Source organism: Vulpes vulpes, chromosome 6 (genome assembly GCF_048418805.1).
Source record: "Vulpes vulpes isolate BD-2025 chromosome 6, VulVul3, whole genome shotgun sequence".
Lineage (NCBI taxonomy): Eukaryota > Metazoa > Chordata > Mammalia > Carnivora > Canidae > Vulpes > Vulpes vulpes.
Window position 1 is genome coordinate 99,832,394 of NC_132785.1, and position 26,422 is coordinate 99,858,815.

A 26,422-nucleotide genomic window follows, 5' to 3' on the forward strand; every position below is an offset into this window, starting at 1 on the left:
CCACTGGCTGCTCCCTAAAAACAAGCCTCCATTACTTGAGTGGGAATAGAATCTTTAAAAGATTCTTAAAAGAGGAGGCAGGAAATACAGAGTGAAGTGTGTCCCCCAGTGAGACTGGGTAGAGTTCCTAGAAACAGCCAATAAGCGTCCCTACCAGGCCACTGCATCAGAAGGACTTGGCCCTGACAGTGGGCTGAACTTAACATGAACTTACCAGACTCACCTGCATGCCTAGTGCTTCCCCAGTACCCCCGGGCATTGGGATACCTCTTATTGGCTGCCCTTCTGGGGCCTCTGTCCAGGAAGACATAGAAGTTCCTGAACTGAGGTGGGGGCACACTCTTCTTAGGGACACACCATCCCTTTTCTCTAAGAACAACTTAGGACCCTCTGTCATGCAGGTTCTCACCTTTCATGGCTGAATAAAACTGATGGGCTCTCTTAAAGTACTTTTGTCCTTTAGTCTCCAGCTTTCTCTCAAACTGGTCCATTTTCCAGAAGCTTATTACTTTGAAGATGCACGTACTGGTGTGTGATTCCCCCGGCTTTTCACAGGGACAGTTGTTCTGGAAGGTGCATTGGCTTAGTAGGTAAAAAGTCTAGGTAGGGGGTTCTCAACTCCGGCTACAAATGAGAATTGCTTATTGAGATTTTTCTAAATAGAGACGCTAAAGCTTTTCCCTCCAGAGATTTCAGGTCGGCTATCTCTAGGCACGACTCTGCCACTGTTACTTGAGGCCCTTGGGCACGGTTCCTTACCAGCTGAATTTGTATAATCACCCTCCTTATCTCCCACAGATATGACTTTAGGATGGGAAAGAGGAAGTATTGCAAGTTCTCCAACAAGGGCCAGTGAAGATCTTAGGCTACCATTGCCTTGTCTTGTTCGACTCCCTTCTTCATTCTATCCTGACTTTCATTTTCTGCCTCTTCGGTGAACTCCGTGCCCCAAATATAGTATTTGGCACCCCTAGGCCCCTGAGATTACAGTCTGCCTTGCTGCCCTATCCCAGGGCTAGGACAAACTTCTGAAAGATTGAATCCCTCCTCATGCCTTCAGAGAGACTTCCCAGACAGAGGAGAGCCTTGTTGGCTCTAAAGACTTCTTCAGACATAGCTATTCGGCATCCTCCCAGTGACTCCATCCTATTTCTGCACTTGTAAGCCCCTTGCAGAGCCATGGGGGCTTTGCTGGGGCTCCCCTACAGGTGCCACTGGGAAGGATACAATGAGGAAGAGATGATCAGTTTGCTGCTTTCATTGTCATTCTACTGCTGTTGCTCCAGGTTCTGGAGCCTTTCTCCCAGCACCGCCCCTCCCCTCTCCCCCTCAACTGCCGAGGACCAAGTGAGAACTGCTCCCGGGGACTCCTACAGGCAGCCACACCTGTGGTTTGAAATATTCTTTATTTTGTAAACATCTGTGTTTAAAATAGATGAACCCTGCTCACAATTCATACATTGAACCCGAGACACAGTACACAAAGTTCACCCGTCACAGGGAGATGGTGGGGGCTTGGCAGCAGGTGGGATGCCTGGGGTCGGGCTGAGTCTCAAGACAGCAGGTGCAGAGGTGGTGAGGAGCAAACAGGCAGGAGCGCCTGCTCAACAGTCTGGGCCTAATGCCAGATCCCAGGCCACCTCCTGGACTGGAGAAGTTTAGGGGTGCAATGCCGACTGCGCTACCTGGTGAATGTAGCTGCCCCTAAAGCTCCAACCCTCCTGCTCCCATGCCTCTCCCCAGCTGTGGCCCTGATGGATTGGGGCTGCTCAGTTCATAAAATCTCCACCCCATGTTTTCCCTTCCAAAATACAGCAACACTGACCCACAGGGTGGAGCCAAGGGCCAGCACGTCTACTTTTTGAAGCCCCTGGCTGCAGGCACCCCAAGGGCTGGCGTCACCGTCTCCCCACCCTCAGTGTGATGCTGTGTCCTGACACCTGAGGAGTCAGTCCTCAAGGAAGCATCCCAGCCATAGTCATGACTTCATCCTAAAGAGTCTGCTAAGTTTCTCATTAATAACAATTTATAACTATTCTTGCCCTCCTTTTCCTTCCACTATGTTAGCCTATCCCTGTTCCTACATCCTGAGCTACCTTCTCCTACTCTGGCAAGAGTCAGGAGGAAAGGTTTGGTGATTTCTTCCCCACTTTTTTTTTTTTTTTTTTGGGGGGGAGGAATAAGGAAGTGGGGCTCTTCATCCCTCACATGTGTGTGCCCTGGACTTTGGGTCTTCGTTGGTGAGTGTTCAGGGCCTGGTTCTTTGCTTTTGCTCCAGCCCTAGCCATGTGATCAGCTAATTTGCAGCTTAAGAATGAGCCTCCAACCCTGGGAAGGTGGGGAGGAACCCTACCAGGGCCCAGAACTGACTTGTTCCTTCTTTAAAACGCCTCCTTCAAGCCACCATTGGGCCATGTGGGGTTAAAGAAACAAACTTCTTCTGGAACAAAGAGCTCTGGAGGAGGGAGTCCACTTCCCTCCTCTTGTAGCCACAGTGCAGGTGGCTCCTGGTCAAGGAGCTAGAGGGGCAAAGGAGCACTTTGTCTGGAAGGCTGAAGAGAACAGCACCAAGCATTTCTATCCGGGGCCTTCTCTCTCTCTCCCTGTGAAGTCCCTGCCCTTCCTCCCCAGACTTGGAGGCTCAAGAAAAGCTCAGGAGCTGAAGGCTGGGTTCAGTGGCCATGTCACCTTTCACCTGCCAGGAGGCTGTGGGGAAGTGCCCTCCTTACAGAGAAAGGGAAGTCGCTGCCATATGCCCCTCTGGTTTGCACAATACTGTCTCTGGCCTCCTCTCCTTTGCTTCATCCTGATATACAGGGGCTAGCCCTTCATTACCAAACACTCCCCTTTCTGGGGTGCGTGGTTGGCTTGTCAATATCACTGGCCCCCCGGGCTTTGCTCGCCCCTGTGGCGCCCTGAGGCTTTGGTACACACCTTTATTCAAATCCGGGAGCCCGGGTGGGAAGAAACTGTGTACACGCTGCATGGGAGGTAGAGAACGGAGGTGACTTTTGATCCCTGCCTCCCCTCAACATTTTCTTTTCTTCTCTGAAGCACCTGCTTCTGAGCTCACTTCCCTCAAAGTGCAGGTGGGCAGGCAGCCAAGCAAGGCCAAAGCTGGGAGTGGGTGGGGGGCAGGCAGGGAAGGGTGGGACAGTCCCGGTCTTGAGGACTGCCAGTTCAGTGCTTCCTTCCTACCTTGATGTTCCACTTTCCCAGATCACTGGCGAGGCAGGCCCACAGCACGAGAAGGGATGGTGGGGAGGGAAAGAGAGGAAGAAGCACCCCCAAGGCTTTGGCCCCTTCACAAAGCAGGGTGGGGGGTTCTCCCAGAAGAAGAGTATGAAACAACCCCATGAGCCTGAGTCCATTCCCTTGGACAGGGTTAGGAAGAAAGGAAACAAAGAAGCAGTATCGGCAGCCACACGGTAGGACACAGAGGGAAAGAGGAGGGAGGGGCTTTGATTCAGGATGCGCTGGAGGGGAAGGGGACAAGAAAGAGAAGTGGAAGGAAGACAGGAAAAGCAGAGAGGGGGGACATGATGCACTGAGAAAGAAGGAGCCTTAAAGTGGCCTCACTCTAGACGTGGCCACTGTCTGGGGAGCTCAGGGCAGTGCGACGGTGCCCGGAACATCCTGGGGGCTCATGGCAGGCCCGCGGCGGGGAAATGGGCTGAGGGGAGCCCTTCAGGCTGGAGGACGGGGGGCAGAGGCTGCTCAGAGATGACAGCAGGGCTGCTCTCAGGGCCAGGCAGGGGAGTAGCAGCTACTGGCATTCCACAGGGTCACCCGAGTGAGAGGAGAAGCAGGGCAAAGCCCGACTCCCTGTCTGCCGCAGGCCTCCTGAGGGGACGGGGATCGGCAGGGGCACCACGCAGGACCTTCAGCACCAGCAGGTTTTCGAAGAGTTCGCTGGGCCCTCAGGTTTGCCCTCATCCTCCTCCAGCTCGGCCAGTGCCAACTCATTGCTGGCACGTGTCCGGAGACCATCCAGCTCCTTCCTGTGGGCCTGCAGCACCAGCTCTGTCAGCCGCGTGAAAGACTGGGAAACCAAGGGTCACAGGTTAGTGGGGCACCACCCCCTCTTCCCCTCCGCAGCCCTGGGACTGTCCCAGCACATCCCCCACCCCCCACTCTACTGGACAGGGCCACTGAGGCAGGGGAGCTCTCACCTCTTTAATGTTGAGGTTGGTGCAGGCACTTGTTTCGTAGAAATCCATGCCGTACTCCTTAGCCAGCTGCAAGAAAAGAACATTCCTGAAAGGAAGTCAGTAAAGGAAGGGGGGCGCCCATAGCACTTCTGCCATTGCCCTCACCGCCCATGCTGTGCTGTGACATTTTCTCACAGCAGGTCTCTTCTCAGACCAGGCGGGAGCCCCTTCCAAGATAACAAGGCTTGCCGAGATGGGAAAAGGTGCTCCGCAAACCCCCCTCCCCCGCCCGCACTCCCTGCCCACCTGCACATGGACGCGCCCCTGCCCCCAGCACACACACATCATACATCAGGAGACAAACACCTCACAATCTTGTGCAGGATGTCGAATTCATGAAAAATGGGCTTTGGGGTCAAACAGACTCAGTGTCGCTTTCTACTCAGCAGCTATACGACCTTGGACAAGTTACTGTCTCTAAGGCCAGTACTGCCATCTGTGAAAGGGGGGTGGGGGTGTCTATCAACCAAAGTCAGGTTATGATGGAAAGAGCACGCGTCTCAAAGTCATTGCTTAGCATTGGCCATACACATAGTGCTTGGTAAATACTATACTGGGAGGGTTTATTCTAAGTAGGATTTGCCTCTACTTTAAGATTTTTCTATGACCCTATATTATTTTTGTATACCGAAAATCCATTTTATTTTAAGTGCTAGGGACTGAAAGAGGGAAAAAAAAGCTCTTGAGGCCCTTGGAGTGGGTGGATGACTCTTGTCTCCATAGTATCCATCCTTCTGTCCTCTGGGAGGGTGGTGTCCCTCGGCACCACCTTGCTACCCTCTCTGCCCCGTGGCTTTTCCGACCGTGGGCCCTTCATTTCTTTATTTTCCTTCCTACCCCTTTCTAGGATAAGGAGTGGGGTGGGACACCTGTAGATAGTAGCCCTGCCTGGATGTTGCTGGTGAAGCCAGCCACTCAAAGCCCTTCCTCACCACGGACACTGGATGGCCCCTTTAGCAGTGGGTAGTCCTGCTCTGGGACACCTCGAGCTGGGGCAATGGCTGCCCAAGAGGTCTTAATTTCGGGGTGGACCCCAAATCCCTGTCCCAAAGGACAGAAAGCAAACTCCCAAGGATGGCCACATGCCCAGAGCCTTAGGGAACTGTGGGAGAAGCCAGGGTGCCCGAGGATGAGAATAGAATCCCAGGTCCCTGCTCTCAGGACTGGCCCTGGTGACAAATGACCCCGGTCTGGATTGGGACAGCCTGCTCCACTTACCTGCTGCCCCTGCTCTCTTCCCACCTGGCGCTTCTGCTCTTCATCAGCTTTATTCCCTATAAGGATCTTCTGGACACCTTCTGGTGCATACTAGGGACAAAGGACAGGCCGAGCTGCCAGTGAGTGCTGCCTTTTCCCCTCACCTCCCACCATTGAGTCCACTGGCCTCCATCCCAGCACCGGACTTAAGAGCCCTAGGGATACAGCAGGCTGACTGGGTGCAGGTGTGAGGCCACAAGTACCAGGGCTGACCCGGGGGCCCCAGGGAGCTGTCATGGAGACAGCTTAGGGTAAGAGACTCTGGCTACTACTGGTAATTCCTGGGGTTAGAGAACCGGTATCCAAACTGGCAAGGACATTACACTTAAGTCCACCCCTTCGCTCTACCAGTGAGGACTCAGAGAGTTCAAATGGCTTGCCCAAGGCTCCAGAGCCAGGCCCAGAACCCCAGTCTCATGATTCCTCCTGGTCCTGAGATTTCAGGAAGGAAGACGGTCACAGGGTAGGTAGGCTTTGACCTAACTCATTTCCAAGGAAGAAACAGCCATGGTTGCCTGGCGGGGTACAGAGTGTGGATGGCATGGCAGCAGGGGCTTCCTCCTTATGTCTTACTCACCCAGAGGCCTTCATCTGGGCCTGTGAAAGGTAAGGTTTCCTGGGAGTGTTTGCTCACCAACCCCGAGAGCTTCAGCCCTTCCCATCTGGCCCTCACTTCGCCTTCCCCCCTGAGGCACCCTTCCCCCACCCCCAAAGGTGAAAGGCACCATCTCCTACCTCATCCACATCACTGACCCACTTCATGATGTGCTGGTAAGAGCGCTCGCTGCTAATGTCGTAGACTAAAAATATTCCCTGAATGAGAGAGAGAAGGAGAGAGATAGGGGAGGCAGACGCATACAGAGTCAGGGCACAGTCATGGATGGGTCCAGAAGCAGGTATTGTACCATAAATGCTGGATCCCACTTTCCCTTCTCCCTGCTTAGCATAATAAGGATCCCTCAGCACCCAGAAATGTTTCCTTCTCTTTCATACCCCCAAAGCCATTGTGCCCTAGACCTATCACGGAACTCTCTGAGGTAGGAAGGCACCAAATATCCTGCCTGGGGTCTTTGGCCCAGAGTGAAGGGTGGAGGGTGGAGGGTGCGGAAGAGGCTGGGGGACTTGCCCGTAGTGTGTGTTCAGAAAATAACTAATGAATGAGTGACCAGGGAACAACCACAAGACAGCCCACGGCTGCCCTCCCCAGCAGACAATCTGAGGGTCCTATTCTGGGAGTCAGTGGCATAAATATCTCACACATCCAGAGCTGAGAGTGTGGATGGTGGTGTCCCACCTCCAAACCCTGAAAATGGTGGCTTACCTGGGCCCGTCGATAGTACTGCTTTGTGATGGTCTGATATCTCTCCTGCCCCGCTGTGTCCCTGCAATAGAAGGCCAGGCCATCAGAAGAGCAGGGACCATAGAACCAGAGGGGAAGCGATGAACAGGAGCTGGGAGACCCTGTACCCTTGCAGGAAAAACTGGGGAGCTACAGGGTGAAAAATGAGGAGCTCTGATCCCCAAGGGGGTCTGAACATACCTGACTCTGCAGGAGAGAGGCCTGATTGATTATCTGCTGCTGACCCGGCTTATGGAGCCTTACCAGCTCTGTGCCAGGAGCCCCAAGCAAAACTGGGCCTTGGACAACTCTCTTTAGAATTCGGCCATTGTTCAGACAGGTTGGGCTGTTTTACCTTCGGTTGGGTTGGGGCTTCTGAAGGCAACGCTTGCAGCATTCTCAAACTGGAGGCAGCTCCCAATGGCTGGCAAAGGCTGCACTTGCAGGAATATCAGGCCAGAGAGCCACAGTGGCGCCCTGTGGCTGCTGATGGGAACTGCACCATGCTGTCCTGGGGAAACCACTCCGCAGGATCCCCCATTCTCAATATGGGGTGTAACCCTCCCTCCTATGCACTGCAGCATGGCCCAGGGGCAAAGCCTCATCCTAAGACAAACCCACACTGGTTAGCTTGCCAATTCCTTCTAATTCCTGCCTTTTGGTGACTTATAGTGGCCAATCCCATAAAATTTCTTTCTTTTTTTTTTTTAAAGATTTATTTATTTATTTATGATAGAGAGAGAGAGAGAGAGAGGCAGAGACACAGGAGGAGGGAAAAGCAGGCTCCATGCCGGGAGCCCGACATGGGACTCGATCCAGGGACTCCAGGATCGCGCTCTGGGCCAAAGGCAGGAGTCAAACTGCTGAGCCACCCAGGGATCCCCCCATAAAATTTCTTAAGAAAAAGAGAGTAAGGTTCATAGGAGCAGGAGATGGGCTTTGAGACATCTGCTTCTCTAGGTAGAAGAGGTGGCCAGTTATCCCAGATGGGGCCTCAGGACTTTCACCACATGGCAGTGGCAGGCAGGGAGCAGCCCCATGTCTCTCCGCCCACATCTCCTCCTCCTCCTCCCCAACTCACCAGATCTGTATCCGCACTTTGATGCCATCTACCTCTATGGTCTTCATCTTAAAATCCACGCCTGGGGAAAGGAAGAGAGTGAGGAAGTTAGGAAGAGTAGTGCTGAGACCAAATGGTAAAGACCCTTCTCACTGAAAGGGATTGCCTATGGCCTAATATTGGCAGAAAGATGGCATGAGGTAAGGGCCTCCTTGAGCCAAAGATTGAGCCTAAGGAAGGGTCTGGGACTTTGGGCTTTGAATGGGGCCTCTCTTCCTCCTTGACCTGAGAGTTGCCAGCAGTAAAGGGTTGGGTGGGGGAGGGGTAGGAGGAGGGCAGAGTGAGAGTACAAGGGAATCCATGCCATCACTGCCTCACTCAACCCCCAAATGTGTCTCCCTCTACTCTTATGAGGTCTTCCTATTTACATTTCTGGAAAGAACTGCGGGTATTTATTTGTCCACCCTGGAACTCTAACCCCTAGGAATAGCAACCTACCTAGTTTGCCTGGTTTTCTTTTCTTTTTTTCTTTCTCCGCTTTATTATTAACCAGGAGGGGATGTGATGCTGTCAGGGATGTGGGGAAGGACCTGTGTGCCTGTGTACACAGCCCTGAGCAGCTAGCAGAAGCCCACCAAGGAGGCCTGGTGGATCTACTGTTGACTGGCCCCCATTTACTCGAGGAAGCATTATTGTTTACTCCTTTATTTAGAAGTATGGGCTTTGAAGCCAGGCCTGAGCTTGAATCCTGACTCTGGCCACTTCACTTATAGCTATGACTTTGGGCATCTTGCTTCTCTGCGTCTCCATTTCCTCATCAGTAAAATGGAGACCTCACCAATCATTTCAGAAGGTGGACAAGAAGACCAGACGAGATACAGTGCCCAGCACCTGGGAGACACTCAGTGGATGCAGTTATTACTATAACCGAGTACAGTCCTGGTGCATCATGGGTGCTTGTAAATGACCACCGGTGACCAGAGGAAGGGGCAGGGCACAGCATGCTGCTGGGAGAGAGAGGGGGAGACAGACAGGGTTCTCAGGCTCATCTGCCCAAGGGCTTGAGGAGCTAAGCTGCCACGAGACCTGAGACCCGAAATCATTTCCAGGCAAGGCAGAACCATATTTGGGGAAACTTGCAGGAAGAGTCAGCAGCACCAGCAGCACACAGACTTGAATCTGAGTGACGACAGAGATGAAGGGAGACATTTTTATCACCATGCCTCTTCCCAGTCCCAACTGTGCCTGGGCACTGTGCCCAGTGATTCAAGAGCTGCATCTAGTAGATTAATTAAGCTTAAGTCTTCATGTAGTCCCTGGAGACAGGTCAGGAATGGGCATCATTAACCAGTTTTTGTGTGGAGGACATAGTCAAGGCAGAGTTCCAGATGGATGGTAGTCACCAGGCTGCACAGAATAGCCCCGAAGACCCCAGAGGTACCAGAGTCCCCAACACCACTGCTATTCCCTCTCAGCATTAGTTCTTTACCAATGGGAATGCTTCTTCCCTTCTCTGGCCTGTCCCTCAGCTTCCACAAACACAGACAGATTAAGTTCAGGCTCTTGCCTCTTCCCATCACGACCAATCATCATTTAACTAGAGGGGAGGAAAAGATTGAGAACAGACAACCCAAACTAAATCAAGTTGGTCAGACGTGAATCATTTTTCGCCTGCCCAAACTGATTCATATCTACTGAGCTGTACTCTTGCAAATGGGCAATCTGGCAGCCATTCTTCCAAGTGTGCTGAGAAAACGAGGGTGGAGGGCCCCTGGCCTTGTTGGGGCAGTAGCATGCTCACCCCCTTCTCAAATAGTTATCAAGAATTTGCTTCTCACCATTCCTGGCACAGAAGGGAATCAGGAAATTATTGTTTAATGGTACAGTGCTGGCTTCCCAGGAGAACCAGCAATTCTGTCCATTTTATAATCAACCTAGGTCATCCTCATATTAGTCCAGCAAGCCTGGTCAAGGACAGTGCCTTGTGCAAAGTGGTCACAAGGTGGCAGGGAGGGAGGTAGAAAGTTCTTTGTTTATTCCACAAACTTCTATGGGGACTTAAAAAGGACATACGATCCCTGACATTACAGAACTTAATGGAAAGGAGACAAAGGCCCAGAGAGGTAAGATAACTAGCCCAAAGTCAGCACAGCAGGTGGCAGAGGTCGGAACACAGGCCTGTTTGATGCCAGAGCCCATGCTACCCCCAGCACTGCTTTTCAGGGGGGTGAGGGTTATAAATTAACTAGATACAGAGGACTTAACTATGTGGGTTTCTTTCTTTTTTAAAAGATTTTATTTATTTGTTCATGACAGACACAGAGAGAGAGGCAGAGACATAGGCAGAGGGAGAAGCAGGCTCTATGCAGGAAGCCTGATGCAGGACTTGATTCTCTGAGGTCTCTGGGATCATGCCCTGAGCCAAAGGCAGACGCTCAACCGCTGAGCCACCCAGGCGTCCCTATGTGGGTTTCTCTGTAGGTCCTTGAGCAAAGCTCAGCTGGGGAGGAGCTCCCAACACTAGGGGACTCAGCCTGAGAATGTAAGCAGGTGTTAGAAGAGGCAGCCACCCTGGGAGTGAACGCTGGGCTTGGATTCCTTCTGCTTCCCTCACTTCTTAGCTGTGTGGCCAGGGACTGACACTGAGGGATTCTGGGGGCCCACAGCACCCCTACATCCGTTCCTCTTACAACTTAGATCCACCTGACCACCCAGTAAAATCTGTGGAGCTCGGAGAAGTAAAGTAGAATGTTTCCATTTTGGCTATTCATAAGCACTAAGCAAGAAACACAGTAAGTCTAGGCCTTTTGAGAGATCTTCCTCTCCCACCCACTCTTTTTGAAAAAAAAAAAAAAAGATTTATTTGAAAGTGAGAGAGAGCACACACAAGAGGGGGGAGGGGCAGAGGAAGAGGGAGAGGCAGGAATCCTGATGAGGGGCTTGATCCCAGGACCCTGAGATAATGGCCTGAGCTGCAAGTAGATGCTTAACTAAGCCACCCAAGCACCCCCCTTTTTTTTAATGAAAAAAAGATGTACAGCCCAGTGATCTTCTAGTGAACTCATTCTTTCTACTCCCTCTGGTCCATAGCCTGGACCTCCCGCTGTGCCCACCTACCACTCCACCCCTGGCCTGCCATGACTGTGCTCATCTGTGGCCCCTCCATCCCCCTTGTGTGACTGTTAGTTTTCTCTGCTGCTGAGCCCTGCAGAGCAGTCAAAACCCTGGCCTGGCTGGTCACCCATAGAATCTTGCTTTCCCACCTCAGTGGGGCCCTTGTAGCTGCTGAACACACTGTTTACACGGAGGTGTGCCCACCTATCCCCTTCCCTACAGCCAATGACCCCACCCAGCTGGGCCCCCCCTTAATGCCACACACTCCACACTCCACGGTATTCCTTTTCCTCTCCAGGGTGAGATGATTGCTGCCTGATGAAGCCGCTCCTAAGGCCCACCTCATTTCCTCAGAATGGGCCTCTGTTCCCTCCACCTTCCTTAGGGAAGAGTCTTCCATCCTTCCCAAGCCTCAGCTCTCAGCTCTTCATCAGCCCCCTCTGGGTGCTCATCCTAATGGTCTGGCCATTCGTTGATGATCTCCAAACTCTCTGGGGAGGAGAGATCCTCCCACCTACCTCCATCCCCTGTGTGTTCCCCCTCTAGCTCCTCTAGGGCAGCACTCCTTAAACACTAAAGCGCACACAGACCACTTGGGGATTGTGTGAAGATGCACAGTCTGATATGATAGCTGTGAGATGAGGCCCGAGATGCTTAGTTACACTTCCAGGCGAGGCCACACTTCCAGACAGCCAGCTTTTTTTTTTTTTTTTTTTTTAAGATTTTATTTATTTTTTTCACTAAGACACCAAAAGAAAGAGGCAGAGGGAGAAGCAGGCTCACGTAGGGAGACCAATGTGGGACTCGATCCTGGGACTCCAGGATCACGCTCTGGGTCAAAGGCAGATGCTCAACCACTGAGCCACCTAGGCATCCCAAGACAGCCAGTGGTTCTCAAGGTATGGTCCCTTGGTCTGCAGCATCAGCATCAGCAGGGACTTGTTAGAAATGCAAATTCTTGAGTCCCACCTCAGACCCCTATGGAATCAGAAACTCTGGGGGCAGGGCCCAGGAATCTAGTTTAATAAGCTTTCCAGATGATTCTAATATGTACTGCAGTTTGAAGTTTGCACCTGAAGCATCAGGTGAGGCAGTGTCAGGTGAGGCGGCATAGTTGTGCGCCCATTCTCCAGGTGTGCTTTGCAGGTGTTCAGCTTTCGATCACCTGGAGTGATTTATTTTTTTTTAAAAGGTGCTATCTTGACTGGTCTAGATCCACTGACTCAGAATCTGAGGGCAAGGGCAAGAGAATTCTGATTTTAGCAGGGTGATGGGTGATTTTTAGAGGAAAGTCTGGCCCTAATACTGTGAAACAGCTATCCACCAGCATTGGGATCAGAAAGACCTGGGTCTGAATCTGGATTCCAGCACTTGCTGTGCAACTTTCGACTTCTCTGAGCCTCAGTTTTCTTACCTGCAGGATGAGGCTCCCACTGGCCTCCTACAGGCTGTTGTGGGATATGAATTAGGCCACAGGTGTGAAGCACCTGTACATGGTAGAAGGGCCTTCTCTCATTCCTACCTTCCTTCTGCTGAATAACAGCTTCCCAGAGAGCAGCCAGGCAAACAAGCCAAGAGAACCTTTGACATGGTAATGGTTACCTGGTCTAGTGCCTGCCTAGTTCAGGGACCAGCAGCATCAACATCACTGGGGAGCCAGGTCCACCAGACCTGCTAAATTTGGGGCATACAAGTTTGAGAACCAACTGTCTAGCCCATCTCTAGGCAGCACCACACCCAATATATTATCCTCATAGTTATAACTGTGGCACACCCCTTAGCTAAGGAATCTAGAGCCCTCAGTTCTTGTGCCAGCCCTGTGAAGCAGGTAAGAGTGGTGATTACTACTGGAGGCACAGAGAGGCCGGGTCACTTCCTCATGCTCCCACACCCTGGAGCTGAACCAGAACTGGAGAACCAGCCTCCTAACACCCACCAGCAGGGTACTGCTCCCTCGACCAGTGGCTGCAGAATCTTACTGCCTCTCCTGCCACACCCTGGCATACCCCACAGCTGTTCTATCACGAGGCTTCTAGAAGTGAGGCCCTGGGCACTCATGGAGCAAGCCCCCCATAACCTATTTTCAGGGAACCCTTTGCTCCTTGAGACCGTTCAGGATTGTACTAAGCCCAGATGCATCACCTTGCACAGTGCCACGTCACTGTCCCTACAAGAGAGCTGGCTTCTTTTCCCAGGCACAGGGCACACTGTGTTGTGAAGAACCAAGTACACGGCCTCCACACAGCTCTGGCAGACGTTCCTGAAAACACTGGGAGCCCTGGAGGAGAAAGTCAGGAAGATGGGGCCCTCCGCCAAGCCAGAATCTAAAGCACAACGAGCAGCTCATTGTTTTTCTCAGTAATTCAGATGTGCCCGGCACGGTGTCCGCCACACCCAGCATCCTTCTCTGGCCGGAACTGCCCAGCCTGGAGCTTCTGCTCAGGGAGGCAGGGCTGGGTGCAGTGTGTTCTCTGAGGAGAAGCATCAGGGGTGGCTCTCTGACCACAGGAGGCTTGCTCCATCAAAGGGCTTGCTGGCGACCTCCAAAGTGACCTGGCCAACGTGGGCAAGGCAATCTAGCTAAGCCAATTAAATCAGCTCCCTCCAGACGGTGCCGAGGGGATTAGTCATCTGGTAACAAGAGGAACATGAGGCAGATGTGCAGAGGAGCAGTGATGCCTAAAGACAGAACACGCTGGCCAGTGTGGGGGCTGGGGGTGCTGGATGCCGTCACAGACCCCACCTTCCAGCCCATGGGTATCCTCATAGCACATCTGCCCTCCCCAGTGAAGCTTGAAACACACACCCCCCACCAGGGCAGGCAGGCAAGATGTGTTGACTATGGGCCTGGAAGAAACCCCCTCCCAATTCCCTGCTTATTGCTGCCTCCTAGTTTTTGCCTTCTAGCCCCATCCAAATGTACAGTGCCTCAGGGGCAGAGAGTGTATTTTGTATTTGACAATATCTTCTATCTTTTAAATCTCTGCCTCCAATTCAGCAAAGTGCCAGGCATCAAGTGGTAATTCCATTAGTGGCCCAGAGAGCATGAGGATGGGTGCCTGTGGCTCAAGAGTAGAGATGCGTGTCCTGCCATGTGAATGCCTTGCAGACACTGGCAAGAAAAGCTCCTCAGCTAAGTGCCTCCTGCCTAGGACTGTGGATAGTGTTGCCCTCACTACATCCGTGGCCTCTGGCTCTTCCTGCTGTGTCCCTGTCCGTACAGCCTCTGCTTCTCCAGCAGGAACCCTCAGAGATAGCCAGGCCACAAGTGGAGCCCTGGAGCACAGTGACAGGGCGGCTGTCAGAGAAGAGGAGGAGGGGCAAGGTTTGGCCTCTGGGTACTGGGGGCTGGAATGGGACAGAGGGACAGGGCAGGGGAGATGGCTCACTGTGGGTGGTAAAACAGCAGCGCACTTACTGCCCCTTCAGTCCAGCAGCGAGGGGCTGAGAAGACCGTGGAGAGAAGGGAACAGGGCACACCCTTGCCATCACCATCTGCCTCCCCAGAGAGCCCTGGGAAGCACAGAGTGAGTGTGGCTCAAGGAACAGTGGCTTGGTCAGTAAGAATACAACTGCGTGGTCAGAGTTCGCTTCTGATCCTGCCTTCCACACGCATCGCCCGCATGGTCTTCTCACCCTCTCTTTGCTATTTCTTCACCTGTAAAATGGGAATGACAACCCCAGATGTCAGGGAATTGATGTGAGGGTTCTGAGAGAAGGTAGAAAGCCAGGAACACAGGGCCTGACACACAGAATTTTATGAACTGTCAGCTGAAGAAGCTACCAGTTCCCCAGGAAATGAGGAGATGGGGGAATTGTAGGGGGGGATGGGGGACAGAAAGAGCTCTGGGAAGTTGGGGGCTCATACTGGGGAGAGGAAAGAGGACAGGGCAGGGAGGTGAGACAAGGGGCCAGCACTAAGCCATGGTGTCTCAGCAAACAGAGAAAATGCCACCCACCATGGAGCCCAGATGCCCCTACCCCAAGTCTGCCTACAACCTAAATTCTGGCAACGTGAGGGTGCACCTATTGGCAGGCCAGCACCTAATGGGTTAATGTCAGGTGCCAGCTTGCCTGCTTGCCAAGTGCCACATGTTTCAAGTGGAAATAAGTTTCTTCTGCGTGCCAAATGTTATCACCGTGATCAACCACAGCCCAAAGGACCAGCAGCGTGACTTGAGCCTTTTCATTAGCAATGAGACGCCATAACAGGAACAACTTAATCCACCTGAAACCCAAGGCAGACACCCAATCCCTGGGGCCATGCTGGCTCCAGTTACCAAGCCCTAAACTCAGGAAAGGCCCCCGGCTCCTCCTTGGCAGGAAACCAGCCAGTGCTGGACATGCGGAGCTCACGGCAGGGGGGTGGTGGTGGCAGGAGGTCACCTCCAAGGAGGTCATCCTGAACAACTGCAAAACAAGTTTCAGGGAAAGGCCGACCCTTCAGGGAGGTGGCTGCCTGACTTTGCCACCCCAAAGAAGGCATCACAGTAATCCCCACTTCAAAACCATCTTCTCTCGGCAAGAGAGAAAATCCATAACACCAAGAGACTGATGATGCCATCTTCCCCCTAACTGAGGGACAAATGAAGGGAAGAAGGGACACAAGAACAATACAGAAGGCAAGCTAAGAGACAAATCTCAAGAGAAGATGCGAGACAAAGGGTCCCAGCACACCAAAGTCCCTCATACCAGGTAGGGACCTGCTACTTGCCTTGCTCCTCTTCCGTCTGGGGACACAGCCTCCTTATATGCTGGACTGCAAGTGGCCACCTGACTTCCTCCTCTTACCCACTTGCAAATGGACTGTCCCTCAAACTGGCTTCGCTCTGGGGAGAAGGTGCGCCGCGTGCTTTCAGCAAATGCATTTGTGAGCATTCACACCAGCTCTCCCTGGGAGGGATGGGAAGCAGAAATAAAAGAGGAGGCCCTGCTCTTTGGCAGAATCCTGATCTTCTAAATCCAAGGCCCTTTTTTAACCTCCGGAACCCTGAGTCAGGGGCTCTGATGCGGATGCTACCCACAAGAAAGACTGCAGAATTCAGAATGATACTTTAACCCCCCCCCCTTTTTTCCAATAGTTTTTAATTTTATTTATTTATTCATGAAAGACACAGAGAGAGGGGCAAAGACATAGGCAGACAGAAGCAGGCTCCCCAGAGGGAGCCCGATGCAGGCCTTGATCCCTAGACCCCAGGATCACACCCTGAACCAAAGGTAGACGCTCAACCACTGAGCCACCCAGGTGTCCCCCTCCTTTCTTTTTTAAGACACGCATGCACACGCACACACATGCGCACGCACACACACACACAAACACACACATACTACTCCTTCGATGTGCTCAGAGGTGATATAGGAATCAGGACACCTCTAGAGGCTACCATCTTCACATAAAACCTTAAAGGGTCAATCTTTGGAAACCCAGGGGCCGTTATCACGTAGAAGGATTTCCCAGGCAAACATGGAGTCCCAGGAGGCTGGAAGGCAGGCTTGTCCAGAGTGCCTGGGCCCAGGTGCTTACTACTGCAAGGCACTCCAGCAGCTGGCTGAGCTGATGGGAATCATCAGACACCTGCAATGACTCTGAGACACAGGCAATAGTGACCTTTAGTATAAGAGCCCAATCCCTCCTCTCTGCATTCACCAAAGAGGACCCTGCTCATGCTTTCTTGCTCCCAGCTATGTCTGAACTTCCCCTAGGACATGTAGCTGAGCAGAAGAGCTAGAAACTACTGGAAACTGCTCGCCCCTTACAGAATTCTCCACCTCTTCTCAGTCCTAAACACAGGTGTAGCATGGTAAGTTACTCATCAGTCTAGGAGTCCCAAGACACCAATACAGGCTGCAGCGCCCCCTCAGGAAGACCAAAAGTCCTCTCGGAAAATGCACGCGTGCATTCATTCATCCGGGTATGTATTCATTCAAACCAACTGTCACTGAGTGCCTACTCTGTGCCAGGAACTAAGCTAGGTACTAGAAGACACAGCAGTGAGTAATACAAGAAGACCCTTGTCTCCAGAGTGCTTCCATTCTAGGGGGGAGGACAGATAATAAGCAAACAAATAATTTCAGAGTGACATTAAGAGGCAAAAGCAGAATAGTGGAGTAGAGAGTGAAGAGATCCTGTGAAAGCTGCTTTAGATTGGCTGGTCAGCAAAGACCTTTTAAACTGGTGACCTCTGGGCTGAGTGACAAGTGGTACCAGCACAAAGATCTGAGGACCAGGATGTTGGGCAGGAGAAACAGCACATATCCCTCAGGCAAGAACACACTTTAATCAAGATTGAAGTTCTCTGGAAGAGAAGAGGAAGAGGGACCCATGTTACTCTTTCCTTTGTTGTAAAGGTGGAGGTAGGAGGCGGGGAAGCTGAGCAAGACTCTTCCCTTCTCTGGGATCTCAGGGGGTTCCCAGCCTCACCTGTGCACATGTGTGCACACATACACATAAACTTGTTCGGAGGATCTAACCTGAAGAATGTACTGAGAAACTTCTTGAATGCTAGCAAGGCCAGCTTGGGGACTCCCTGCCCCTTACTGTATGATGACATCTCTGCACTGAACGGCTCATATGTGTAAAGCACAACTGTTCCTGTGAACATAGTAGGTATACAGGACACTCCAGTTCCCTTCCTGTTGCCCTTCCCACTGCAATGGGCACAGATCTACATAGGGCCTCTGTGACATGTGCTGTGTGCTCCAGCTAATCCTGTCCTGCTCCCCTCTGGCAGATCCCTGACCTGGGCCTTGCCTCCCAGAGCCTGCTCCTGAATGGTTGTTGCTCACTGCTGACGCAGCCAAGACCTGCCAAGCTACAGACCACTCACCCTTCCACCTTCCTCCTGAGCCTCTTCCTGAGCAGGGCCATGTTGACCCAGGTAGCAGAAAGTTCCTAGAGAAAAAGACTGGGGCTGGGAGCCTCAGGAGCAAACATCTTGTCAGGGGCAGGGCCTCCAGGGCCTTTACACAGAGCCAACAGAGCAAACTCCTAGCAAAGATCTCATTGAACTGAAGCTGGTACGACCATGGCCCAGCCACTATCAGCCGGCCCCGCCAGGCAGAGGAGTAGAAGCCCCAAATCATGAGGTGTTTTTCACAGCACCTCCTCCTCCACCCTTTGGCCCCTGAGAAGCCCTACTTGGTCTTCCAGGAGCCACTTCAATGTCGCTTCTTCTGTGAAGCCTTCACCAACCAACCCGGAGGAATTTATCACCTCTGTGATTCCCAAGCATTTTGACATTGGTTTTGCATGCTATTCTGCTTGTCGGTTTGGATGCCTGACTTTCCAACTGTCTGCACTGTGAGCTCCCAGAGGGCAAAACAGCATCTTATTCATTTCACATTCCCATTGCCTGGCAGAGGCAGATATAATAATATATATTATTCAACAAAATTGAATAAAGGAAAGAAAAAAATGAACGTGTGGGTGAGTGCAAGAATAAATGAGTGAATGAATGAAGTCAGTACATCCCAGGAGAAAAGATCAGTGAGAAAAAAATTTGAGAGGGCAGCCTGGGTGGCTCAGCGGTTTGGTGCCACGTTCAGCCCAGGGTGTGATCCTGGGGACCCGGGATCGAGTCCCACATCGGGCTCCCTGCATGGAGTCTGCTTCTCCCTCTGCCTTTCTCTCTTTCTGTGTCTCTCCTGAATGAGTAAATAAAATCAAAAAAAAAAAAGAAAAAGAAAAATTTTGAGAGCTGTCAGGGGATGACCCACATTTTGAAGCCATGGTCAGCCTTCTCTACAGATTATGGGGCCCCAGTCAGAGTTCTCAGTAAATATATTATCAAGATAGTAATACGAGGGCAACACTCAGATCTCGCCCTCAAAGGTTCCCCAGCCAGACTCCTCAATCCTAGCACCTGACACTTCCCCAGCAGGTCATGTCAAGTAGGCAGATGGGGCCAGCAACAGAAGTACAAATGTCCCGCCATCCCAGAGCTTTCCGTGGGTGGGGGAGGCACAGCCTGGTTCACTGGAGAGAGGTTCCACTTGGCAGCCTGTGGGAGGGTCTTCTGGGAGGAGCAAGGGCATGCCCCAGGCCAGTGTGGAGAAACTGCAGAGGGGGTGTGGTTCAACTTCGGGCCACCTGCACACAAGGTATGAGCCATCACCTTTCTTAGGGCCTTAGTTTCCCCTGTTATAAAACCAAGCTGATGATTAATCCTCTCCTCAGTGCAAGGAATAAATCGTCCAGGAAGCTCTATGGCCCCCCTGACGAAGCACACTGCCCAGGAAGGAGAGCCAAGGAGAGGTCACACGCCTGTGCAGAAAATTGGCAGTTTTACAGGGAAACAGGCACAAATATTAGATTACAGAAGAAGGCACTCTGAGAAGAACTGGCAATCAGGGTAGAAGGGTAATGGCCAAATATCGACTTTCATGCTATAAAGCTCATCACCAGGATGTCTGGGGAGCGAGGGAGGATGGGAGGAGGGAGAAGAGGCAGGGCCCTCAAAGGTGGGGGTGGTCTGCCAAGCTGGGAAGGTGGCACAGGTGTGCAGAACAGCTGAAATGAAAGTCTCGTGGGGTTTCAGAGCTGTTCTCAGAGATCATATCCTTGGGGACTGGGGTGTGTGGAATGGGGGCCTGAGGCTGGGTGACCCCAAGCAGAGTCCCCATCTCCCCACTCCTTCCCAACTCACTCTTCCTTCCCAGAGCTTCTGCTGGGGCAAGGTGGGAGGGGAGCTGGCACAGAATCTGAGATGAAACCCAGAGCCTGCTCCCGTGACCCCTGGAAGGGAGCTGGTGCCTGAGTCCTGTTTGGTCACTGCTGCATCCCCAGCTCCTCGCTGGCACCTTAGCAACTGGGTGCGTGAGTGACAAATAGGATGGCCTCAAAGCGCATCACTGACAGTATATTCATGTCTACAACCTTCTTACGAGCTAGGAATAACATAATAAGGATGGTAATATAATCACAGTGGCTACCATTTCATGGAGGGCTCAGCCAAGTGCCTGCATCCGTTAGCCTCTGTAATTGTCACGAGGACCTTTAAGAAAGATTCTGTTACTCTTCGATTTACAGATGTGGAGACTAAGAAAAGGGATGTTAAATAAGCATCTGAAGGTAGCAGAGCCTGGTAAGGCCACAGGGAATCTCACACAGTCAGTGCTCTTTCTGTTCAGTGGGCGTCCCTCCCTCCTCCGGCAGCTCCCCCTGCTGTGGGGAGCACCTGGTGCCCAAGCATTTGCCTCCTTTGTTAGGTCTCTAGGTTCCTGCTCAGATTCATGCCCCCTGATCCTTCCCTAGGCATCTCCCTCCCCTTCAGTCACCCACAGCCCTAGCCCCAGGCCACCCAAGCCAGTTCAAACAGAATTTCCAGAGAAAGAGGAGCCTGCAGGAGTAAAGCCAGGTGGAGGAAGCCTCCCTGAAGCCCCAGGCAGTGGTTCAACCAGTCAAACCGGAAAAATCACAGGGCAGCCTCCTTGGAACCCAGGTGGCCTTTAAAACAAAAAGATCAGAGACCATGTGACAATGTCTACTAAGGAATTGCAAGGATAGTAGGATAGGACATGGTCTCCCTGCCTTGGCCAGCAGCACAGGTCACATGAGGCCCTTGCAGAAGTTGCCAGCTTGACTGCTTCAGACCACTCTCCACTTCAGAGAGGAAGATAGGAGCGGGTGTGGAGTTTGGTGTGGGGGCCCCAGGAGGAGTGTATGGCAGAGAGAACAGATCTGGAAGTCCCTTGTGTTGACAACTCTTGACTGGTTTCCCTGCTGCGGGTCTTAACTGCGGCTCCCAACCCGTACCCTAAGTGTCATTGTCACCATATCTATTCCCCAGCTCAGAAAACTATCCCGCTGCAAAGGCCCAAGTCCCACCTCCTTAGCCAGGCCCTGGATGCCCTCTGCCCTCCTTCATCCATTAACTCAACAACATTTCTGAGACTTGAACCTGGCCCAACACTAGGACTATGAAAACATAAAGGGATAAGATTTGGTTTCATCCTCATGCACGTAGAATCTGGGAGACAGAGAGATGAACAGAGGAATGTTCTCACTCTTCCCCTAAAAACTCCCTTCTGTTCTGTAGCCAGAGTGCCCAGAATCCCATAAACACCCACTGAATTCCCACCTCGGTCGTCTCTGCTCTGTTATTCCATCTGCTCCTTCCCCTCCAGGAACTGAAAAGCAGCCCACACCAGCCTCCCCTCCTTCTAGAGCCTTCCCTGCTGCTTCTAGTAAGGGCGGGGAGGGCTGGGGGAACGGCTTCTGGTCTGGCCTCCTCTAGCACTTTGTCCCAGCTCTAGCTCTCACGGGCTCCTGCCCAGTCCCCGGCTGCCCCTGCACCCTCGTATCCTTGCTTAGCTGCTGATGACGCCTGCGAGAGCTTCACTCACAGTAACAGTGATCATAATTGATCTCCCACATGTGAAGAGTGCTTCACTAAGTGCTTCCGGATCTCCATCTCGTTGCTGCGGCCTTGGCTCTTCTCGCCTGTGTGCCACCTCCCTAACTAGGAAAAGGTGGACTGAATAGGTCTCGAAAATGCCTGGCACAGGGCTTTGTAGTGGATCCTTAATTAATTAAACAGATGAGGAACCAGCAGAGGCCATTAAGGCCCTGGCTGGCTGCCCACCTGCACACGACCACCACCACCACCACCACCACCACCACTGTCCGGGTGAGCACAGCCTCATGGGAAAGGCTTGCTCGTGGCACAGATCTAGCTCATGGCCAGCCGCCCACCTGCTGACGAAAAAAGAGGGGCAGTGAGTGACTCAGCCTACCTTCAAGGTCTCCTCACTGCTCCCTGGCAGGCCCTCCTCTGGAATGTCACAGGCTCTCCGAGCATAAACAGTAAATCACAAAAGTGCCAGCCTAGATGCCATCATGACATGATCCAAGAATCTGAACTCTGTTTTGGCAATAACTAGTGAAATGCCTTGTTTTCCCCATTTCACCGAAGTTACTCCAGGAAAAGTGCCTAGAAAAATATCCAGCGTGGTAAAGAAATGTATCTCAGACAAGGAGCAAATCGAGAGAGGTGAGGACGTGTGTTATTCATCGTGGAATCTCCAGGTCTCGGCACTGAGCCCAGCTACAGGACACATGCATTTTTTCTGAATGGATAAATTAATGAATATGGTTTGGTAGACCCCATTTTCTGGGCTCCTTGATTTGCCTCCTGGTCACCCTTTCCAACTCCAAGGGAAACTTTCTGTATCACTGAAAGGAAAGCTTTTCTTGACCGTCCGTCCCTAAGTCGTAGTTATTGCTGAAAAACATGCCCAAGATGAGATAGACTCACATGTGCCTTGGGTCGCTTCAAACCAAACACATGTAAGGAGCCCAGTGGGCAGATTTCAAAAGGCTACTGTGAAGAAAGACAGCTTTCTTTCTTTTCCATGGAATCCAAACTCCAAAACAGTCCTCTGTGTCCTGGGAAAAGGACCCAACCATCAGAAACGCAGGGAAAGAACCTGCTCGGGCTTCAGGTCAATATACCGAGGGCCCTGAGCGGATGGCATGGGGACTGTGCTATAGAGACACTTCCACTCCCTTTGCTAATTCTCTTCTACCTCTAAAGTGGTCGGCTCCATGGGGACCCTGAGTAAGTCCCAGGGACCTGTGAGGGGAAAGCGCACTTTTGCCTCTCCAGCAGGAACAAGGTGTCCAACAAGAAGATGAGGTGGGACAGACATAAGAAGGGCTGGTGATTAGCAAGGGACTTAGGGAAAACAGAAGCCTCAGAAGGGCCACCTTGAGATTTCAGAAACACAGGTTCCCCCACTTGTCTGTAGGAAAGGTGTAGGACACATCTTCTAGGGGAGACTAGCTCCCGTAACAACACTGAGCGGGAGCCCAAGAGCTTCTGAAATGAGGTAGATGAATAAGGTGCTCCAGGGAAAAACCTAGGTCACTCCTAGGACTTGAAATGTGGCCAGAACACCAGGGTGCGAACTACTGTAGCTCCTGAGGCAAAGTTTAGAGACCACTCCCTTGCCTCAGTCCCCAGCAGCCCACAGCCCCCTGTGATAGCTCAGCAGTTCCTGGCACCAAGCCCATCCATAAAATAGCCACTGAAAGTTTCCTTACGTGCTAACCTGCTGCCCTTTGTCCCCATCCTGCAACCTGTCCCCACATCCCATCTGGTTCCTCAGCCCCTCCCGTGCTCACTCCCAGGCCTCTCTCCAAAGCACCGTCTTCCCTGAGCCTTCCCCAGAGGCAGGCAGTCTTCCCTTGGCTTTCAGTACCCCGCCCATCCCTCCGAGATAGATACCTCTCATCCAAGCAGTGGCCCAGCCCACGCTCCAGAACTCCTAGGAGCCTGCCTCACAGCTCTCCAGAGAAAGATGAATCCGTTCCCTCACCCTGGGTCCCATGAAGATAGTGAAGAAAAAGAGAAGGAGATCCCGGGAGCTCAAGGACAATGACAACAGTAACAACTAGCATTTATCCAGCTTCACATGTGTCCAATTTTGTGTTAAGTGCTTTGAACAAACACGATCTCATTTAATCCTTACAACACCTCGGGAGGTAAGCACTATCGTTCCCATTCTACAGATGAGATATGCAAGCTCAGAAGCTTAAGTATTCAAGGTCACACTGCCCCGAAGTGAGGTCTCCAGGTCTACGTGACAACACAGCCTGCCTCTTAACCGCGGGTCTCTGTCCCTCCTGGCTCCATCCACTCCCTCTTCTCCCTTGGCAAGGACCAGGTGTTGGGCGGGGAGGGAAGGGTGGAAGCCTCAAGTGGGAGCTGAGTGCTGGGGCTCTGCCCACTGGAGAGGGGGCCTGGGCAGTGCTGAGGCTCCTCCAGGGCCACAGTGGGGGAAGCTGCTGGATGTGGTGACTTCCTCAGCTCACACCTTCCCGAGGAGGAGGCCCCTTACGGCCCAAGGGCATGGAACCCCCTCGGAGGGGAGGCCACCCACCCCTCCTAGAACAAGGGATGCCATCACAGTCCGTCTGGGAAGCCACCAGATCTTGTCCGTCCAAGCGCAGGCTGCCAGCATCGCCAGATCAAAGAGAGGTACTGGAGGGTGGGTCCTAACAGCCATCCTCACTCCTCCTCGGCCTCCTTCAATACGAATCTTTAGCCAACTGTTCTTCTTCCTGGAGCAGGCTAATGAGTGCCCCTTGCACCCGCAAACACGCTCACGGGATCTGTCCTCCCGGAGTCCCACCTCGTGGCTGGCTTCCCTTCACAACTGTGCTCTGGAAACTCAATCCCTGGGCCCCCCCTCCCGTCTTCCCCCCTCGGGGCTGCACACTGGGTCGCCCCTGACCCGAGGGTCCCAGTGACTGGGTGACGCGGCTCCCCACCTGAACCCCTGTTCCGGGGCGCAGGCTGCTTCCCCTCCCCCTTCCACCTGGGGCGTGTGGGGACGTGCTCTCAGCGGCCAGGGTCCGCGCTGCCCCGGCTCGGGGTCCCCAGGCCTGCCCCGGTCGGACGGCGGGTCCCCAGCGCGGGCCCGCGGGCCCAGCCCTAATCGCGGACGACGGCAGGGGCGCCCTCACCTCCGGGGCCCGAGGCTCAGGTCCCCGGGCGGTCCCGGCCTCTCCCGCGCCAACGCCCCCGGCCGGGGAGGCGGGCGGTCCCCGCGGGCGGGCGGGGGGGGGTGGGGGCGGGGTCGGGGCCGGGGGGAGGGGGCGGGGCCGGGGCCGGCGCGGGGGCGGGGGCGGGGGCGGGGGTCGGGGCGGCGCGGGGGGCGGGGGGCGGAGGGGGGCGGAGGGGGAGGGGGCGCCCCTCCGGCCGCCGCCCCTTACCGATGGTGGAGATGTGCGAGGAGTGGAACTCGTTGTCGGTGAAGCGGCACAGCAGGCAGGTCTTGCCCACCCCGGAGTCCCCGATCAGCAGCAGCCGGAACAGCACATCGTACTGCTTCGCCATGGCGGGGCCGCGCGGGCCGGGGGCGGCGGGGGGCGGCGGGCTCAGCCCCGCTCGGCCGCTGCCATCGCGGCGCGCGCCCGCCCGGGGACGCCGCGGGCTGCGAGGAGGAAGCGGCGCCGGGCCCCGCGCCGGCCTCGCCCGCTCGCTCGGGCTCGGCTCGGCTCGGCTCGGCTCGGCTCGGCTCGGCTCGCGGCCGGGGAGCGCGGCGCGGCGGGAGCGCGGGTGGGAGGGGAGAGCGCCGGCGGCCCCCGCCCGCCCCTTCCCCTGCGCCGCCGCCGCCGCCGCCCGCGTCCCGCGTCCCGGGGGAGGGGGAGGGGGCGGGGAGCGCGCCGGGGCGCGGCGACCCCGGGCGGAGGCGGGTGCGCGGCGGGGGCTGCAGCCCAGCCTGCCCCCGGCCCCCGGAGACCCTGCGGACGTGCCGCGGCCGAGCTGCGGGGAGCCCCGCCCGGCCCGCCCCGCCCCGCCCCCGCCTCACTCGGCTTTCGGGGCTCGGCGCCTCTCCCCGATCCCGTCCCGATCCCCGCCCCGCTGACCCCGCCCCTGCGGGAGCGCGGCCGGGCCTCCGGGAGTGGGTCCTCGCCTGGTGACCTCGCCCCCCCTCCTCTCCCCCTCCCCCCTCCTCTCCCCCTCCCCCCTCCTCTCCCCCTCCCCCCTCCTCTCCCCCTCCCCCCTCCTCTCCCCCCTCCCCCCTCCTCTCCCCCCTCCCCCCTCCTCTCCCCCCCCCCCACCCGCCCCCGGCCGGAAGGCCTCGGTCGGGGTCTGCAGGCCGGCACCCACCTACCCCTGAAGTCGCTGTCTCCGGAACACTCGACTCGAGAGCGTTCCTGGAATTCTCTCCCTGCCGTCTGGCTTCCCCGTAACCCCGTGCGACTGTGTCCGCCCTCATCCCAGTTTTAATCTCAACGGGTAAAATTTCTGCTGACCCCCTCTGCTAGGATGAGAAGAGAGATGGTCATAAAAACACTTCCAAATGCACAATCCTTCGGGCAAGCAAAAAAGCACCTATTCTGGGTCTGAGCTGCTTGGGATAGGAGCTCAGGATGCCAGTGCATGATGTCAGACCACCGAGTGCTCCTGCTGGTGTGCACCAGTGACACCGAAGAACGGATGGGCCTCTTTCAAGACTTGACTGACCACAAATGAATGTGTTAGCACCAGAGAGAGGCAAATGCGTGTTTTCTGGAACCTAGAAGATCGTGTATTCCTAAGAAACAGTATTAGGGGTGAACAAGCCCAGCCCAGTAGATCTTTAAAAAGTGATGAAAGGCGTGCTTCTGAGTATTGGACAGAGAATATATTTTTCAGTAGTAGGTTAAGGAAAGCAGTAAGTCCATCTTCTTGGTTTGAAGAGTTGTATTTCAGGCTGTATGTCTAAATTTAAAATAAAGAGGAAAAACTCCTGAAGCTGGTAGCTACTTTGACGACGTGAAAAGTTAAGAAAATGGACCCTGTGAATTCCATTAAGATGTTTAAGATTTCCAGGTGTATTTCTCTTTACTGGATTTACACTGGGTTTCAGGTGCATATGAGGGTCTCTGGAGTTGGGCACACTTGGGTTCCAGCCACAGCTCCTTCACTCACATGCTGTACAGCCTTGACC

The 26,422-nt window shown here is 53.8% G+C and overlaps 1 protein-coding gene and 1 long non-coding RNA gene across 4 annotated transcripts; one reads left to right on the forward strand and one right to left on the reverse strand.

Moving 5' to 3' along the window:
• Positions 1-1,389: 1,389 nt before the first annotated feature.
• Positions 1,390-25,831, reverse strand: RAB15 (RAB15, member RAS oncogene family). 3 transcript variants are annotated; one of them, XM_072762619.1, is made up of 8 exons: positions 24,699-24,840; positions 23,864-24,044; positions 7,889-7,949; positions 6,790-6,850; positions 6,204-6,281; positions 5,430-5,519; positions 4,173-4,238; positions 1,390-4,042 (listed from the first exon to the last, which is right to left on the reverse strand). In XM_072762619.1, the coding sequence occupies exons 3-8, from the start codon at positions 7,933-7,935 to the stop codon at positions 3,884-3,886; spliced, it is 501 nt and encodes a 166-aa protein (XP_072618720.1). In that variant the 5' UTR covers positions 7,936-7,949; positions 23,864-24,044; positions 24,699-24,840; the 3' UTR covers positions 1,390-3,883. The 3 variants fall into 3 exon arrangements, with proteins under 3 accessions (XP_072618720.1, XP_072618719.1, XP_072618721.1); XM_072762618.1 differs by lacking the exons at positions 23,864-24,044; positions 24,699-24,840 and adding an exon at positions 25,600-25,831; XM_072762620.1 differs by lacking the exon at positions 23,864-24,044 and having other exon boundaries at positions 24,699-24,946.
• LOC140599466 (uncharacterized) lies at positions 3,933-15,942 on the forward strand. Its single transcript, XR_012002355.1, has 2 exons — positions 3,933-4,063; positions 13,177-15,942. It is a non-coding gene; the product is annotated as an uncharacterized lncRNA (long non-coding RNA).
• Positions 25,832-26,422: the final 591 nt, after the last annotated feature.

Bases quoted from the DNA above. Each gene is read 5' to 3' on its own strand.
- RAB15 (XM_072762620.1), bottom strand. From the start codon at position 24,822: ATGGCGAAGCAGTACGATGTGCTGTTCCGGCTGCTGCTGATCGGGGAC. The intron at 7,950-24,698 runs GTAAGGGGCGGC...TCCTTTCCCCAG, and splicing joins CTCGCACATCTCCACCATCG to GCGTGGATTTTAAGATGAAG. The intron at 4,239-5,429 runs GTAAGTGGAGCA...CTTTTCTTGCAG, and splicing joins GAAGAGAGCAGGGGCAGCAG to CTGGCTAAGGAGTACGGCAT.